The sequence below is a fragment of the Morus notabilis genome, unplaced genomic scaffold, assembly GCF_000414095.1.
Source record: "Morus notabilis unplaced genomic scaffold, ASM41409v2 Scaffold238, whole genome shotgun sequence".
Classification (NCBI taxonomy): Eukaryota; Viridiplantae; Streptophyta; class Magnoliopsida; order Rosales; family Moraceae; genus Morus; species Morus notabilis.
This window is the reverse complement of record NW_010364717.1, coordinates 331,995-348,043: the sequence shown is the minus strand read 5'-3', so window position 1 is coordinate 348,043 and position 16,049 is coordinate 331,995. Positions and strand designations below refer to the sequence as shown.

The following is a 16,049-nucleotide window of genomic DNA, read 5'->3' as shown; positions in this document are numbered from 1 at the left end:
TCAATTTCATGAATTTCAGCTGCCTTCCTAGCATTGAGTCTCTCGGTTGGCCATTGATAATTGTTATTGGCCATCCTTCCAAGATCTCATAGGCTTCATTGTAACACTTGGCCAAAATAGCTCGACCAGCTACGGCATTAACTATAGTCCTTGTTTGCCCATTGAGGCCATTATGAAAGGTCTCCATTTGAATCCAATGCGGGATCCCATGATGAGGGCATTTTTGTAATAGCTCTTTGAATCTTTCTCATGCTTCATACAGAGAGTCCCTATCCACTTGTTGGAATGAGGTAATGTTGTTTCTGAGCTTGGCATTCTTGTTTGGAGGGAAGTATTTCATGAGGAACTTCTTTGCCAAATCATTCCATGTCACCACTGAATCCGGTGGTAAAGAATTTAGCCTTGCTCGAGCTATATCCCACAAGGAATAAGGGAATAATTTCAACCTCAGAGCTTTCTCTGTCACTCTTGGTAACTTAAAGGTATCACTAACTTCCATAAATAGCATGAGATAGAGGTGAGGATCTTCAGTTGGCATCCCACTAAACTACCCTATGGTTTGGAGCATTTGGAGCATCACGGGCTTAAGCTCAAACTGAGGTGCCTGAATCTCTAGCCTCACTATTTCGGGGTTAAGTCCATGTAACATGGGCACAACACACTCTCCGATGGCCCTATCCCTGTCATCAGCCACAACAGCAACAACCACATTAAACTTGACCAGATTGTTCCCATTGACATGCTGCCCATTGTTTCCAACTACCCCTTCTGCCATTTCTTCCACTACTGCTAAACCTTGCTGCTCCCTTCTCCTAGCTCGAAATGTTCTTTCAATTTCTGGATATAAGGGCAACATTTCCAAGTCTCACTGTTGATTCATGCAAAGGGTTTATAACCTGGAAAATTAAAAATAAAATGAATGAGAATAAACCAAACAAACAAAAAAACAAATTGACTCCTACAAATACTTTTAATGATTTCAATCCCCGGCAACGGCGTCAAAAACTTGTTGCGTGATTTCTATGCTCGCAAGTGCACGTGTCGCAGATAAGTAATAAAGTGTATAGAGTACGGATATCATCTTATAGAGACTGAATCACCAAGTGTACATGCAGAAGTCAACCAATTTACCCGTTTGAAAATGATAAAAATTGACTATTCAGAAATGCAGAAATGCTAAAATGGAATGTAAGAAAAGATTAACCAGAAGATCAAAAATGCTAAAATGGAGTGTATGCAGTGAAGTAAATCAGCTAGACCTACTAATTTCCCCTTGGTTGCAAATCTGACAGAGAATGCTACAAGAATGTTATAACATAAAACGTCCTGTTAATAGAAACTCATTTATTGTGCATAAGATTCTTCTGAATTCTTTATGTCTACACATTCCTCAACCATGTCCAGCATATTCCTATGTGAATCTAGTTTTAGAATGCAAATTAAGCTCAAATTTCTATATGTTATGCAAGATGAACAATATATTCCTATACCATTCACAAACCAATAAACTCAAACAAGATTATTGAACTTGCATCATCTATGTTAGATCCAACTAAAATTAACCTTTCTAGTATCAATCTTAGTCTTGTATTCTATGATTGATGGCCAGTCAAAGACAGAAATAACATTACGCATACATAGATGAACAAGAAATATAATTAATCAACATTCCTCAAGCAACCATCATCCTTACAACCTCAGTTCGATTAGCAGATCTAGCTTAACAAATTAGTTCATAATGGTACTTACAAAAACTAGATTTCCAGAGTAATCCATGTCTTAATTAATATAAAAAATCACAAAAGAATCAAGCTAACAGAAAGAAGAAGAATTGAAGAGCTGGATTTTGGATCTTCTAGAATTTTGCCTTGTCCTTCCCTTCGGATCCTCCTCTTTGCAACTCTTTCTCTCTTGAATTTTTCTTCTTTCTCTCACGTCTGATACTCTATTTTTCTCTGAGTATTGTACTATTTTTCTTTCATTCTATTTTTTCTCCTCTTGTACTTGGCAGCTGGCCCTTTCATTCAGAAAACACTTCCTTCTTAGGGAAACAAAAGGGCTGACATGTCAATTGATAGGGGCTGAAGTGGTCCACACTACTGCACAGCTCACATGGGTAGTGCGCTGATGTCATACCACTTTTCAGCTGCACCCAGAATGCTGCAGCAGAATGCTACTGCTTTCTCCTTGCAATTTGCAAAATCACAACTTAGGCATATTTCAACCTCTTTTTGACTCAAATCACTCCTTAACCCAAGAGCAGTACAAGTACAAAATTTAGCAAGTTAAAATGCAAAACTAGAAAATCTAAGTTAAAACACAGAAAAAATAATGAAATACACTCTTGGCTAAACAAAGTTTAAGCTAAAAGTGCATAAGATAACTCTAATTTCTTAGAGTTATCAATCATGAATCACGCGACGGTTGAATTGCCAGGGTCTACCAAGTAGCAAATGACATGTGTCCATTGGCACCACGTCACACCAAATCTCATGCTTGTAGGTTTTCCCGATGGAAAATGAAACCAAGCATCGCTTCGTTCCTTGAATCCGCTGCCCTCTTGAAACCACAGGATTTTGTATGGTTAAGCATGATGTTCAGTAGCTAGATTAAGCTTTTTCACCATCTCTTCAGCTACTAAGTTGGTGCAACTCCCACCGTCAATGATTACGTTGCATACTCGGCCTTGAGAAGTACATCTCATGTGAAAAATATTTTCACGCAGCCATGGCTCATTTCTCTCTTAGACCTTGTGTAAACTCCTATGGCAAACCAAAACTTCACCCTTATATCCATGTTCAACAATTTCTTCTAGATTCTCCTCTTCTTGCGGATCTTCATTCTTCTCTTCTGCCTCAAATTCTTCCTCAATGATGGTTACTACCCTTCGATTGGGACACTCGGATGCTATGTGCCCATATCCTTGACACTTGAAACATTTCCGCGAAGAGTTGGAAGTCCCAATAGGCTTGGCGGTAGAATCCGCTTTTGAATATGGTTTAGACACATTTAAAGATGTACCTTTCGCAAATGTCTTCATGCCGGATGAACTTGCATTCCCCTGATTGGAAAAGTGAGGTCTTGATGTTGCTTTTGACGAACCTTTACGTTGTTGCTCCACACTCATGGCAAGTTTCCTAACATCATTGAACATCCAATAAGGTTGTAGTCGAATAACATCTGCTATTTCCTTCATCAATCCTCCCATATATCGTGCGATGGATGGTTTTCTCCTCGGATTCTACCCCATCTCATATGAGCATTAGAATTTCAAATTCTCATGTGTAGTCTTGCACACTCAAGTCATCTTGCTTAAAATTGTAAAACTTCAAGTAATTTTCCTGCTTATAATTGTCTGAAATAAACCTCATTTTCATTTCGCGCTTGAGTTTTTCCCATGTTCAGATAGGTCTCCTTCCTTCTCGAACTCGTTCTCATTACAGGTTTTCCCCCAAAGGGAAGCGTATCCCTTGAGTTTGATTGCCACTAACTTCACTTTTCTTTCCTTTGAATAATCTTTGAACTCAAAAATTCTCTCGACGGTGTAAAGCTAATCAAGGAAAACATCACCTTGTGCATGACTATCAAACTCAAGAACGTCAATCTTCACAACACCTTCACAGCTTCCATGGTTATTCCGTCGCCTTTGGTGAGCGTGGGCTTTATCGCTAGATTCGTCTTCATTGTGAAATAGATTGATTTCTCTGTCCTCCTCATCTACACGGTGCTCGTCATGCCTTGGTGGAGTTTATCTCTGATACCGTTTAAAGCGTTGTTGTAGCTGTTCTATTCTTCTTCTCATTTCCTCTATCTCGATATTGCGATCTCTTTCTTCCAACAGCTCATCTTCTTCAACGAGTCTCCCTCGAAAAGCTATTCTCCTCATTTAAAAAAAAAATAGAATAACAATCAATACCAACAATCCAAACCTAGGACCTGTGGGTTTTGGGCCTACCACACTTTTGTCTCTGATACAAATTAATACCAAACTGACTGAAATTAGAAGGAAAGGAATGAATATTTCACCACTCAAGAATAAGATTTCACCACCTTGAGATACAGAAAATTTAAGAATTTGCCACTCAATTGAAATCCACCAAAGAGATAAGAAATTCAAGAGTAAAGTTGAATAACTTCAGTTTTAATTTCTTAACCACCCCTAAAGTAAGGCCAAATACAACCATTTATAGCCTTTGAAAGACCTTTAACAAGCTAAAAACCTTTTTTTATGGTGGCAATAATCAACCACTAATTACAAGCTTAAAAAAATTTAAAACATAACTCCCTTTTCAGCCATTTATCTCACACATAAAAAGCTGAAGTTACAAAGCACACAAATTCCAACTAATAAACATAGCTAAAAACCCCTAATTAAAGCACACCAAATAACTTACTAATTATTACACAACCTTTAGCCAACCTTAAACACACAATTAAAACACAAAATTAACACCATCAAACAGCCTAAAAAACGTCGACTTTAGATCTGATCAGCCACCAAGTAATGCATCATTTTTAGGCCCGAACTTCCACTAAATAGCTTGAAGAGACAATTAGGTCCGAACATGAACTTTCCCCTTGGTCCAAATGTCCAGACCTTGACCCGCCTTGAACTTCATCATTGGTTCCCTTATATTTGGCCGAAAATGCAGGGATAAAGATAGAGAGAAAAAAATTTCTTTTTCTATAATTCTACCTAGTTTGCACGTGGATTTGTGATAAAATTTCTTTATTATTTTGATGTATGCACCCGATTTATGCGTAGAATAATTTCTGAAAAAAATGCGTGTTTGAAGTTGTTAAGAGGAGGATCGTGTCTGTACCTTGTGTTATTGATGCATTCATCTATAGAGTTTCATGGGTTCTTCTCCTACGAAACTCATAATATGTAAAGTTGCTTTAGACGGCTTGCATGCTTTGCTTTCCTCGTACATAACTAACGGTCTTCCCGCATTAGGGACCATTAGCTTTTTGGAGGGAATTTCAATTCTTGTATATGCATTAGTGATGAAGCATAATGAAAGTAAAGGAATCATGATTTTGTACCTTGTATTAATAGAGTCATCTCTTGAAAGCTTATTGTTGACGGCTGAATTTCGTCAACAGAAATACACCAGGTTACCCAATGGTATCCCGTTGGGTTACCGGCTGAAAATTAACTGTATATTTAAAATCAGGTTGTGAAGTGTTTGTTGTATTTTTGGAAGCATGAGTGTAACGCTTGAATGAGAGGACACACGAAATTTATAGTGGTTCACTCTGTTAATGAAGAGCTACATCCACTTGTGTATTGTATTTCTCTTTGGACTTTTACAATTTACATGCAGGTATCTTCTCTCTCTGATTCAATACTCAAGAAGTCCATCCCCTTCGTGTATGGGGCTTTGCCCCTTTTATAGCCCAAGCTTTGGGGGTGGTTTTCCTTTGTAGGTAAAAGTACTCGAGTGGCCTATCTTTCTAGGCCTAGACCGTAGCCCACCAATCACCTTTTGCACTGTTCACTCAGTCAATTGGTCTTCCATTACGGCTCTGAAGATTCCTGTAATCCCTCACTACCCATTGTAGGGCGGTTTAGGGGATTACAATTAATCCTTGTACTATAGACGTCTTCCATCCTTAGACGCAACCTGTGATGTCAGGCTCCTTTCTGAAGAGTATTCCCCTCGTCGTCTGCGCTGCGTAGACCTCATGTCCTTCTTGGCAGTCGATCCTTTCCAGGAATTCTTGTTGCCATAAGATCGACGGCATGACTGGTCGACGGTAAGCCAGGTCGATGCCCTAAGCCAGGCCTTTCTTTGCAGCGTAGAGGGGAAGCGAGCTTCAAGCATCGATGGTTGTCACCTTTTTGAGAGAAAGTGGGGCCACGTGTAACGCTGTCGCCGTTCCACATGTCACCCATATTTTCCCACACAACAGATGCCCCCCAGGTCGAGGGTTTCCTTTAGACAGTCTCGAGCTAGGTTCGGGTGTTTGTCTGTGCCTCGGGTGTGGGAACCTAATTCTGAGCCTTCTTCCGCAATGATAGTCTTGATGCTTTAGCTTTCCTCAAGGAATGTAACTGTCGCGTCGGTCATTTCACCAGGCTGACGTAAGGCTTTATTTTGAAAAGGTGAATACGAGCCCTTGGATCATGCCTCTTCATCTTCCCGCCTTTGTTTGTTGCCGTCAGATCTGGGTAAAATGCCATTGCCGTTGGATTTTATGAACCTTATCTGACGGTCAAGGGTCGAGGGCTTGTTTTCCTTTAAATACTCCTCCAACCGAAGCCATTTTTTCCCAAACTTCTTGAACTACTGTTACTCTACCTGAGTTCTTTCTTATAGATTCTGACTTGCATCCCTTGCTCTTCTCGGTGCCTCATGAAGCTATCTCGGAACCCGACTTTGCCCAGATTCTGACTCACCGGTAAGCTTGACGATTGCTTGTTCATATTGTTTAATAACATTACTGGCTTTCTTATTGAACCATACACATGTTAATATGGGGAATGTAGAGGATAGAGACTTTACCATATGCTTTGTTTGACCCACGTAGGATAGTTTTTCTGATTTCTGGCCGATTGTGGTCTCTGACTCCTGGGTTCTAATGAACGTCGGTTGTTCATGAACATTCACCGTTACCATTTTTATATGAATGGTCGACGTTATATTGAGAGGCGCCAGTGGTAATTGAGCAATCGTTATTTTAGAATGGTCGTCATTTACTCCTTCCTCTCAACTTAGGATTTTGACTTAGCTCATTGTCTTTTTATTTTTTTATTTTTACCACCAGAACAATGGCCTCAAACCCTACCCATTGAGAGGACCCGTCCATTGTACAACCAGACTCCCCTTCCGTGGTGGAGATTTAATGGTCGTCTTCCTCATCAGACGGTGACTCAATATTAAGTGAAATAGAAGAATACATGGGCGGACCAAGCGAGGGTTTCAGCGATGAGTTTGACAGCGTCGACCATATGATGGAAGAAGAAAAAGTTAATAAGATCCCTTTCAAGGGAGGCAGCGTATGTGGGGTCGCCGCTTCAGTGGTGGATGCCCCCTTGGCTGCTACGAACGGAGACCTAGACAGGCCATTTTTTATCGCTGATGTCGTGGCGTCGAGGGTCTAAAACAAAGACATTATTCGGGCTATCAAAGAAGGTTGGATCGACGAGAGGTGGTTTGATACCTCCTCCCGGATGTACATTTTAGGACCAGCATGCCTCCTACCGGGTATCTCCTTGTATATACTCGGGCTGTTACGGCTGGGATGACCTTACCCGTTCATCCCTTCGTCAAAGACTACTGCCACTTTTATGGCATCTCTCCTGCCCAATTAGCGTGAATTTTTGGTATTGTTTTGCCAGCGCCTGGGTTTTTTGGAGCCAGCGGTTCAATATGGACCTACCGCTGGATAAGTTTATGTTTATGTATAGATTATGCCACGTCGCCAAATGCGAGGGGTGGTATTTTTTGAGTGGGCATGGGCGATCCAAGCCTAGGCTTGGTACGTTAATATGAGGTATTCCCTCATCGTCACATGGGTGGAAACCCATGTTTTTCATGATACGGGGGCCTTTTGACTTTCGCCCCGACGACCGTATGCCTTGCCGAAGGAAGGTGCAAATGTCATTTGGGAATATGGGTGAGAATTTGACACTTCATTTCTTTCCTTTTCCCTCTCTTATCTTTTCTTTTACAGCGCTCACAGTTCTTTTATCCTGCAGTTAGCCACGATCGGCCGAAGCTCTCTGGGAATAGATTGGTGAGCTTTTTTGTACTCGGAGAAGGCTCACCATATTGACACCCTCTTGACCGAGTCTGACCTTAGAGAGGCAGGGTTGATTCTTGACCTTCCAGGCCCCTCTGATCTTCCTGCCATCTGTGACTATTTTCATCTACGCGACGAAGGTAAACTCATGGGCTCAACGCTTCCCTTAATCTTATTTGGCATAACTGTACGTTGACTGCATTCTGACTGGTCATTTCCATAGAAATGACTTCTTTGAGGATTCAGCTCCGAGGCAACCAGCAGCTTCAGCCCGGCCTGTAGCCTCAATCCAAAGGAAAAGAGAAAGCCAGCACCTCTTCCCCGGCGCCGAAGAGAAGGAAAACCGCGGAGGTTTCTTCAGGGTCAGGGGTGGAAGCTCCTGTGCCCAAAAGAGGGTGTGAAGAGAAGGTGCCGGTGACTGAGACTTGGACGCTGGCAGTTCTAATCCCCGATGTTGCTGGTATTCCTTTGCCGCCTAGGGAACGCGTGCTTATTCCGGGGGCAAAAGTCATAGATTCTAACTTCCAAGTTTCGCATATTTCTGACGCGGAGATTGGGGCCATGCTGAAGATTCCTCCCTATTTCTCCCTTGTCTTCCAGGCCTTATATGAATCATTCCTTGAGCCGCACTAGATCTCCGCCGCTCAGTCTTCTCCGGTGGATCGTCAGCGCAAGCAGATTTCCTTCCAGATTCATATAAGCTTTGACCGTGCTTTTTTCATTTTAGATTCGTCCTTCGCATCTTTATTTTCTGACTTCCAATTTCTCAGGGCCTAGTTCTTGCCATTCTCAACCTCATAGATCTAGTCAAGGTTAAGGAACGTGGTAAGGAGATGGACAGTCTAGAAGCCAAGCTTACATCTCTTCTTGACGATGCCAAGGAAAAGTGCTCGTCTGCCTCGAGGAGAGGGACGTGGCCGTGGCCAAGTTGGTGAGTTTGGAAGGGGAACTGGCCAAGCTGCCGAGTCTTGGAAATGAGTTGGCCAGTTTGAAGGCTGCGGTCGAAGAGCTTACAAAACGGGCGGAAGCTTCTGAGAAGAAATCGGCCAAAGCTACTGAGGCCGTGAAGAAGTGCTTCGCCGAGGGAAAAGCTGAAGGGAAGAAGGAAGCCGAAGTCGAGGCCTCAGCAATGCTCGACACCAAGCACGCAGAGATTATTGAGGAGTTCAAGGCTTCCCCGGAGCTCATTGACATTCGCACCAAGGACTTTCAGTCTGTTGGACAGCAAATTGTTGATCTGATCAAACAAGAGCATCCCGAGTAGGATTTAAGCTTCCTTTATATTCCTCCTCCTCCTGCTGACGACGGTAATTCTTCCCCGCCTGGCGATGGTGATGACTCGGTGGTTGGTGGCGATGCTTAGGGTTTTTCTTTCTTTTTTGTAGTGTTATATGTTTATACATTTTATATAATATTGGAATTTCCTTTCATTTTATTTGTTTTTGAAGATAGTAGATTTCATAATTGGTCGTCGCTTTCCTTAGAGGAGCAATTTATTTTTACCCCTTGGGGTCGTCGTCGTAGTAAATTTCGTAAAATTTGCTAAGTGTTCGCCTCTCCTCCTTGGAGGAGACGACGTTAAATTTACCCTTTGGGGTCGTCATTTTCTAGTGATCCATAGATCCCTTACTAGCCCCCATGTCTATTTAATATACCTTAATTTTTTAAGCAGACATGTTATTAAGGGGTAAATTCCTTTCTTATTTTTGAACAATATTTCTACAAACTCATCAATTTATTTAGATTGCCCAAAATATAATTAAGATGCGTAAGAATTACATACACTCTTGGTAGTACAATTTTAGTTATTCTGCATTCCATGGATGTTGAATTCGATTGCCGGTGAGACTTTCCAAAATGTAAGTGCCAGGACGCAACCCTTCTCTTATTCGGTAGGGTCCTTCCCAAGTTGGGCCCAGAGGACCAGTATTTTTGGGTTTCGTACTCTGCGTCACCCTTTTCAATACTAGGTCTCCTGGGATGAACCTTATTTGTTTAACTTTCTTGTTGTAATACCGTGCTGCCCTTTGCTGATAGGTGGCGAGGCGTAGTTGGGAGTCGAGCCTTTTTTCTTCTAATAGGTTGAGTTCTCCATTCATGGTTTCTGCATTACCGTCGTCATTGTAGACAATAGTTCTTAGAGTCAGCGTCTCAATTTCTACGAGGAGTACCGCCTCGATGCCATACGCCATGGAGAAGGGTGTTTCACCCGTGGTGGTTCAGTTTGTCATTCTATATGCCCACAGGACCTTTGGAAGTTCTTCGGCCCATCTCCCCTTTAAATCATCGAGCTTCTTCTTTAGGGTATACTTCAATATTTAGTTGACCGCCTCGACTTGACCATTGGACTGTGGATGTATTGGCACCGAGAAGTCTTTTTGAATGCTTAAGCTATCGCAGAACCTGTGTGTTGAGGCATTATCGAATTGTTTTCCATTGTCAGATACTATTGAGTGTGGGACCCCGAATCTACACACGATGTTGTTCCACATGAAGTTGGCGCAAGCTGCTTCTGTGGTCGTTGTTAGAGCCTTTGCCTCTGCCCATTTAGTGTAGTAGTCTAGTGCGTCCACATGAAGTTGGCGCAAGCTGCTTCTGTGGTCGTTGTTAGAGCCTTTACCTCTGCCCATTTAGTGTAGTAGTCTAGTGCAACGATGGTGAACTTAAAGCCTCCCAGTGCGAGGTGTAAGGGCCCGATCAAGTCGACTCTCCATTTGGCAAAGGGCCATGAACTGAGAATGGGGGTTAGGTTTTCTTGGGGTGCTCTAGGAATTGTAGCATATTTTTGGCACTTATCGTAGCGTCGAGCGTATTGGAACGCGTCTTTTTTAAGCGTAGGCCAATAGTACCCCTGCCTCAAAACCTTAAGAGCTAAAGACTGCCCCCCAGTATGATTACCGCATCCTCCTTCATGGATTTCCCGGAGGACCTCCTGGGCTTCGCTATCGTTTAGGCACCGCTGCAAAGGCATTGAATAGCCTCGTCGGTAAAGCAAACCATCGTACAATAGGTACCTGGTGGCTCTATACCTGATTCGTCTGGCGTCGTCTTTATCATTCGGTAGCTTTACATTTGTTAGATATTGGATAAGTGGTGTCATCCAACCCTCATCCGTCTGGATGGTCAAGGCCTCAATTTTTTCCTCAATGGTCAGCCGCTCCAATTCTTCGATAGGAACGATCCCTAGTATGTCGAAATCCCTTGAAGATGCTAGCTTTGCCAAGGCGTTAGCGTTGGTGTTCTCAGCTCGTGGTATTTGAATTATTTCATAGCTTTTGAACTTGACGAGCTCCTCCTTCACCTTTCTCAAGATACACCCATTTTTTTGCCGCGCGCTTGGTATTCCTCGTTTACTTGTCCAACGACCAGTTGAGAGTCGCTGAAGATGCCGAGCCTTTTAATTTTCAAGTGATTCACTAATCGTAGTCTTGCAATCAGCGCCTCATACTCAGCTTCATTATTCGACACCTTGAATTTAAATCATACCATCGAAGTAATCTTGTGGCCTTCTGGGCTGATCAACAGGATGCCGGTGCCTGACCCGTTTTTGTTCGACGCTCCATCCACATAGAGCTTCCACTTCGTCATCTCGACTTCTTCGCGTGTGGCAGGAGTCGGTCTATGAGAGAACTCAGCCAGGAAATCAGCCAGCGCCTGTCCCTTGATTGCTACTCTTGGTACATACTTAATGTCAAACTGGCTTAGCTCCACCGACCATTTGAGAAGTCGACCAGAAGTTTTGAGCTTTTGCAATACCTGTCTTAACGGGTGGTTTGTAAGAACCCGTATTGTGTGGGATTGAAAGTAATGCCGAAGCTTCCTTGACGCTACCATCAGGGTGAGGGCCATTTGTTCCATTTCAGTGTACCTTGACTCGGCGTCGAGGAGTCTTTTACTTACGTAGTAGACCGGCAACTGGAACCTTTCTTCCTCTCTTATTAGCACAGAGCTCACGGCGTGTTGTGACACGGAGAGGTGTAGGCTCAACTCCTTGTCAGGGATAGGTTTTGAGAGGATCGGGGGCCTGCACAGGTGCTCCTTTAATTTTTGAAAGGCCTCTTCACATTGTGGTGTCCATTCAAAACGCTTACTTCCTTTTAAAGCATCAAAGAAAAGGAACGCACTTATCCGTTCCTTTCGATATGAATCTATTCAGAGCAGTGACACATCCTGTCAACCTTTGCACCTCCTTTGGTTTAGTTAGAGACCTCATATCCTGCAAGGCTTTTATCCTTTTGGGATTAGCCTCTATCCCCCAGTTACTGACCATGAAACCAAGGAATTTCCCTGATCCAACTCCAAAGGCGCACTTCAGGGGGTTTAGTTTCATGTGGTATCTTCTCAATACGCCAAACATTTCTCCCAAATGATCAACATGCTGGGTGGCCCTGGCACTTTTTACAAGCATATCATCGATGTAAACTTCCATTGATTTGCCGAGTAGTTGAGCAAACATTTTATTCACGAGCCTTTGGTATGTAGCCCTTGCGTTTTTCAAGCCAAAAGGCATTACATTGTAGCAGTAGAGGCCTCTATCGGTTATGAAGGATGTGTGCTCCTCGTCGGTTGGATGCATGGGGATCTGGTTGTATCTGGAGTAGGCATCCATAAAACTCAGCATCTTATGCCCTGCAGTGGTGTCGACCATTTGGTCTATTCGAGGGAGCGGGAAACCATCTTTTGGGCAGGCTTTGTTGAGGTCACTGAAGTCGACGCATGTTCTCCATGTTCCGTCAGGTTTGACCACCAAAACGGGGTTCGAGACCCATCGTGGGTAATGGGCCTCTCTAATGAAACCATTGTTGATTAACTTATCGACCTCTTCTTTCAATGCCTCATACCTCTTCGGGTTCATCAGTCGACGCTTCTGGCATTTGGGGGGATATGAGGGGTCAATATTTAGAGAATGGCATATGACTTCTGAGTTGATCCCTTCCATATCTGCATGATTCCAGGCGAAGACATCCAGGTTCTTCTTGAGGAAGCCCTCAACTTCCACCCTAAGTGATGGGGTTTTGTCAAAACCTACTTTTAGCACTCTGGTTGGCTCGTCCTCGTCGACTCAGATCTCCACTAGTTGCTCGATGGATTAAGACCATGCGACCTCCTCTTGGACCCTGGGGTCAATGTCCTCAATGGCGCCTTGATAGACCATTCAGGCCTCCTGCCTCCCCAGCTGGTCATATCCGCACATGGCATCAGAATACGCAACCCTAACCTCGTATTGGTTGCTTTTTATTTCACCTACACCGTTTGGGATAGGGAATTTGACCTTCTGGTGGTAGATGAAGGTTATTACCCTCAGCGCTTGAAAGGTCAGCCTCCCAATGATGGCATTGTATTGGGAGCCTCCCTTTATTACCACAAAATTAGCCATTATAGTGGCTTGTCGAGGTTTCTCCCCGGCGGTTATAGGCAGCCGGATTGTCCCCTGAGGGATGAAGGAGTCCCCAGTGAAACCGTACAACAGCCTAGAGGTTCTTTCCAATTGCTCCTTTGGGATCCCCATCTTTTCTAGGTAGTCGGAGTATAAGAGGTCTACCGAGCTCCCATTGTCCACCAAGATTCGGCATAGGGTGTGATTTCCAATTACGGCTTCTACCACCAAGGTGTCGTTGTGGGGGAAGTGAACCCCGTTGGCGTCGTCTTCGTTAAACGCTACGTCAGTGTTGCCGAACCTTGTTACTTTCATGGCGGAGACACTCCAGAACCTTTCCTAGTACACCCCTCTGGCTTCATGGGCGTAGTCTTTTTGAGATCTCCTCGAGTCTCCTCTAATATATGGACCACGGAGGATGGTTTGTATGACGCCGATGGGTTCTCGGTCCTCTGGCCGCTAGTTCTCCTCTCAGCTTCGACCGTCATTTTGGCCGCCGTGGCCATCATTTCTTGGTCTCCGCTCGGCCTTAAACTCTTGCAGCCTTCCCTCATGGATTACCCTTTCTATCTCATCTTTAAGATCGGTGCAATCATTGGTGTGGTGGCCGATGTCGCCGTGGAACCTACAATATTTTTTCTGGTTCCTTCGGCTGGGATCTAACCTCATCAGCTCTGGGCGGCGCAGTAAGTTCCCGTGACCTACCTAATTAAACACTTCCTCGACTCCTACTGTTAATTCATGGTAGGAATCGTACCTTTGAAACGGTCGAGGCTTGCGGTTCTCCTCTTGCCTCAGCTTCTTAGCTTCTGGAGTGTTCGGCGCCGAAGCAGGCTGCTTGTCCCTACTTCCTCTACCTCATCGTTTCTTTATGTCCTGCTTTCCTACCGTCGACCTCAGTCCCTTTGCTTTTGTTAGACCTGTGCTCGGGGTCGTTTGCATCTGGTTCCTCGGCGTTGATGTACCCTTGTGCTCGTGCAAGGAATTCTTTGTAACTGGACGGGGGCTTCCGGTTCAGCTCTCTCTTGAAGGGGGTATTTTTCTTCATGCTAGATAACGCCCCCATCAAGGCCTCCCTGTCGGTTATGTCCGTCGTTGTGACGACAGCTTCCCCATACCTTACGAGCCACTCTTTTAGTGACTCGTTTGGCGTTTCGTATATCGTTGTCAAATTCTGCTTTGGAGAGACATATTTTTTCACTCCCATAAACTAGAGAGAAAATGCCTCCTTCAACTCATCCCAGCTTGAGATGGAGTTTGGCTTTAGCGTTCAAAACCATCTCCGGGCAGAGTCCGTTAGATGGTTTTGGAAGGCTCGGCATATGATTTCCTCGGCATATCCATGCAAGAGCATGTGCCCCATGTACATTTCTAGGTGATTGTCAGGATCCCCTCTGTCGTCATATGGTGGGATTGACGATGACCTGTATTTACCGGGGAGAGGTGGCGCCATAATTTATGCAATAAACGGGTGGTCATTCGTCCGGCTAGGTGTGATTTCAACGTTCAACACCTCAGCCACTCACCCTATATTTTTCTTTAGGCCGGTGACATCGCCTGTGAGCTTTTGCTCTAGGTTGGCCATGCGCTCCATAATGGCTCGTGCCTCCTCCGTTGAGATTGCTGAGCCGGCTCCTCTCGAAGCTTCTGCCCTTTGTGCGTTGGGTCCGCCCCTTGCCCGTCCGCCCACTTGCACCGACCCCGTTTCTCATGGAAGGTTTTCACCTAGGTTCTGAGGCGGTGCTTGAGGGTTTCCCAGGCCTCTGGCTATTTGGTTCTCATGAGCCCGGGGTTCGGCAGTCCTTAGACGACTGCGGGAGGATTGGGAAGGTCGAGGCCTGGGATCTCTAAGATTTTCACTGTCCCTGACTCCTTCTGGGATATCTTGGCGGTCACCGGGGTTATGGTTTCCAGCTACAACAGCTTCTAGCGGTCTCGGGGTGTCTTCCAGAGGCGGCATCGAGTTTCTTCCATCCAAGCGCTCAACGATAGTCATCAGTCCCTGCACCAGGTCAGTCAGAGTAGTGAGCTGGGCCTGCATCTGCACAGGGTCCGGTCGAGGCACGTCTAGGGGTGGGACTCCATTCCTAACTGGAGGTGGGTTTTCTTCCATCCCGTCGTTCGCCGGGTGTGTGGCAGTTTCTTCGATCTGGCTGCCTTGGTTGATGGCCTCAATTCTTCTTCTTGGAGGCATGTTAACAAACGCATGAACCAGAGATTCTGGGTTCGAGTCCCTAGCAGAGTCGCCAATTGTTGACGGCTGGATTTCGTCAACAGAAATACACCGGGTTACCCAATGGTATCCCGTTGGGTTACCGGTTGAAAATTAACTGTATATTTAAAATCAGGCTGTGAAGTGTTTGTTGTATTTTTGGAAGCATGAGTGTAACGCTTGAATGAGAGGACACACGAAATTTATAGTGGTTCACTCTGATACTGAAGAGCTACATCCACTTGTGTATTGTATTTCTCTTTGGACTTTTACAATTTACATGCAGGTATCTTCTCTCTCTGATTCAATACTCAAGAAGTCCATCCCCTTCGTGTATGGGGCTTTGCCCCTTTTATAGCCCAAGCTTCCTTCGGGGGTGGTTTTCCTTTGTAGGTAGAAGTACTCGAGTGGCCTATCTTTCTAGGCCTAGATCGTAGCCCACCAATCACCTTTTGCACTGTTCACTCAGCCAATTGGTCTTCCATTATAGCTCTGAGGATTCCTGTAATCCTTCACTACCCATTGTAGGGCGGTTTAGGGGATTGCAATTAATACCTGTACTACAGACGTCTTCCATCCTTAGACGCAACCTGTGATGTCAGGCTCCTTTCTGAAGAGTATTCTCCTCGTCATCTGCACTACGTAGACCTCATGTCCTTCTTGGTAGTCGATCCTTTCCAGGAATTCTTATTGCCATAAGATCGACGGCAC

General features: G+C 44.4%; 1 protein-coding gene and 1 non-coding gene across 2 annotated transcripts; one reads left to right on the top strand and one right to left on the bottom strand.

Moving 5' to 3' along the window:
• The first annotated feature begins 203 nt into the window (after positions 1-203).
• On the top strand, positions 204-310 carry LOC112093267. The gene has a single exon (XR_002902979.1). It is a non-coding gene; the product is annotated as a small nucleolar RNA R71 (small nucleolar RNA).
• A 9,999-nt stretch (positions 311-10,309) lies between these two features.
• Positions 10,310-12,178, bottom strand: LOC112093264. The gene is made up of 3 exons (XM_024171377.1): positions 11,874-12,178; positions 11,236-11,773; positions 10,310-11,143 (listed from the first exon to the last, which is right to left on the bottom strand). The coding sequence occupies exons 1-3, from the start codon at positions 12,176-12,178 to the stop codon at positions 10,310-10,312; spliced, it is 1,677 nt and encodes a 558-aa protein (XP_024027145.1).
• Between the last annotated feature and the right edge of the window lie 3,871 nt (positions 12,179-16,049).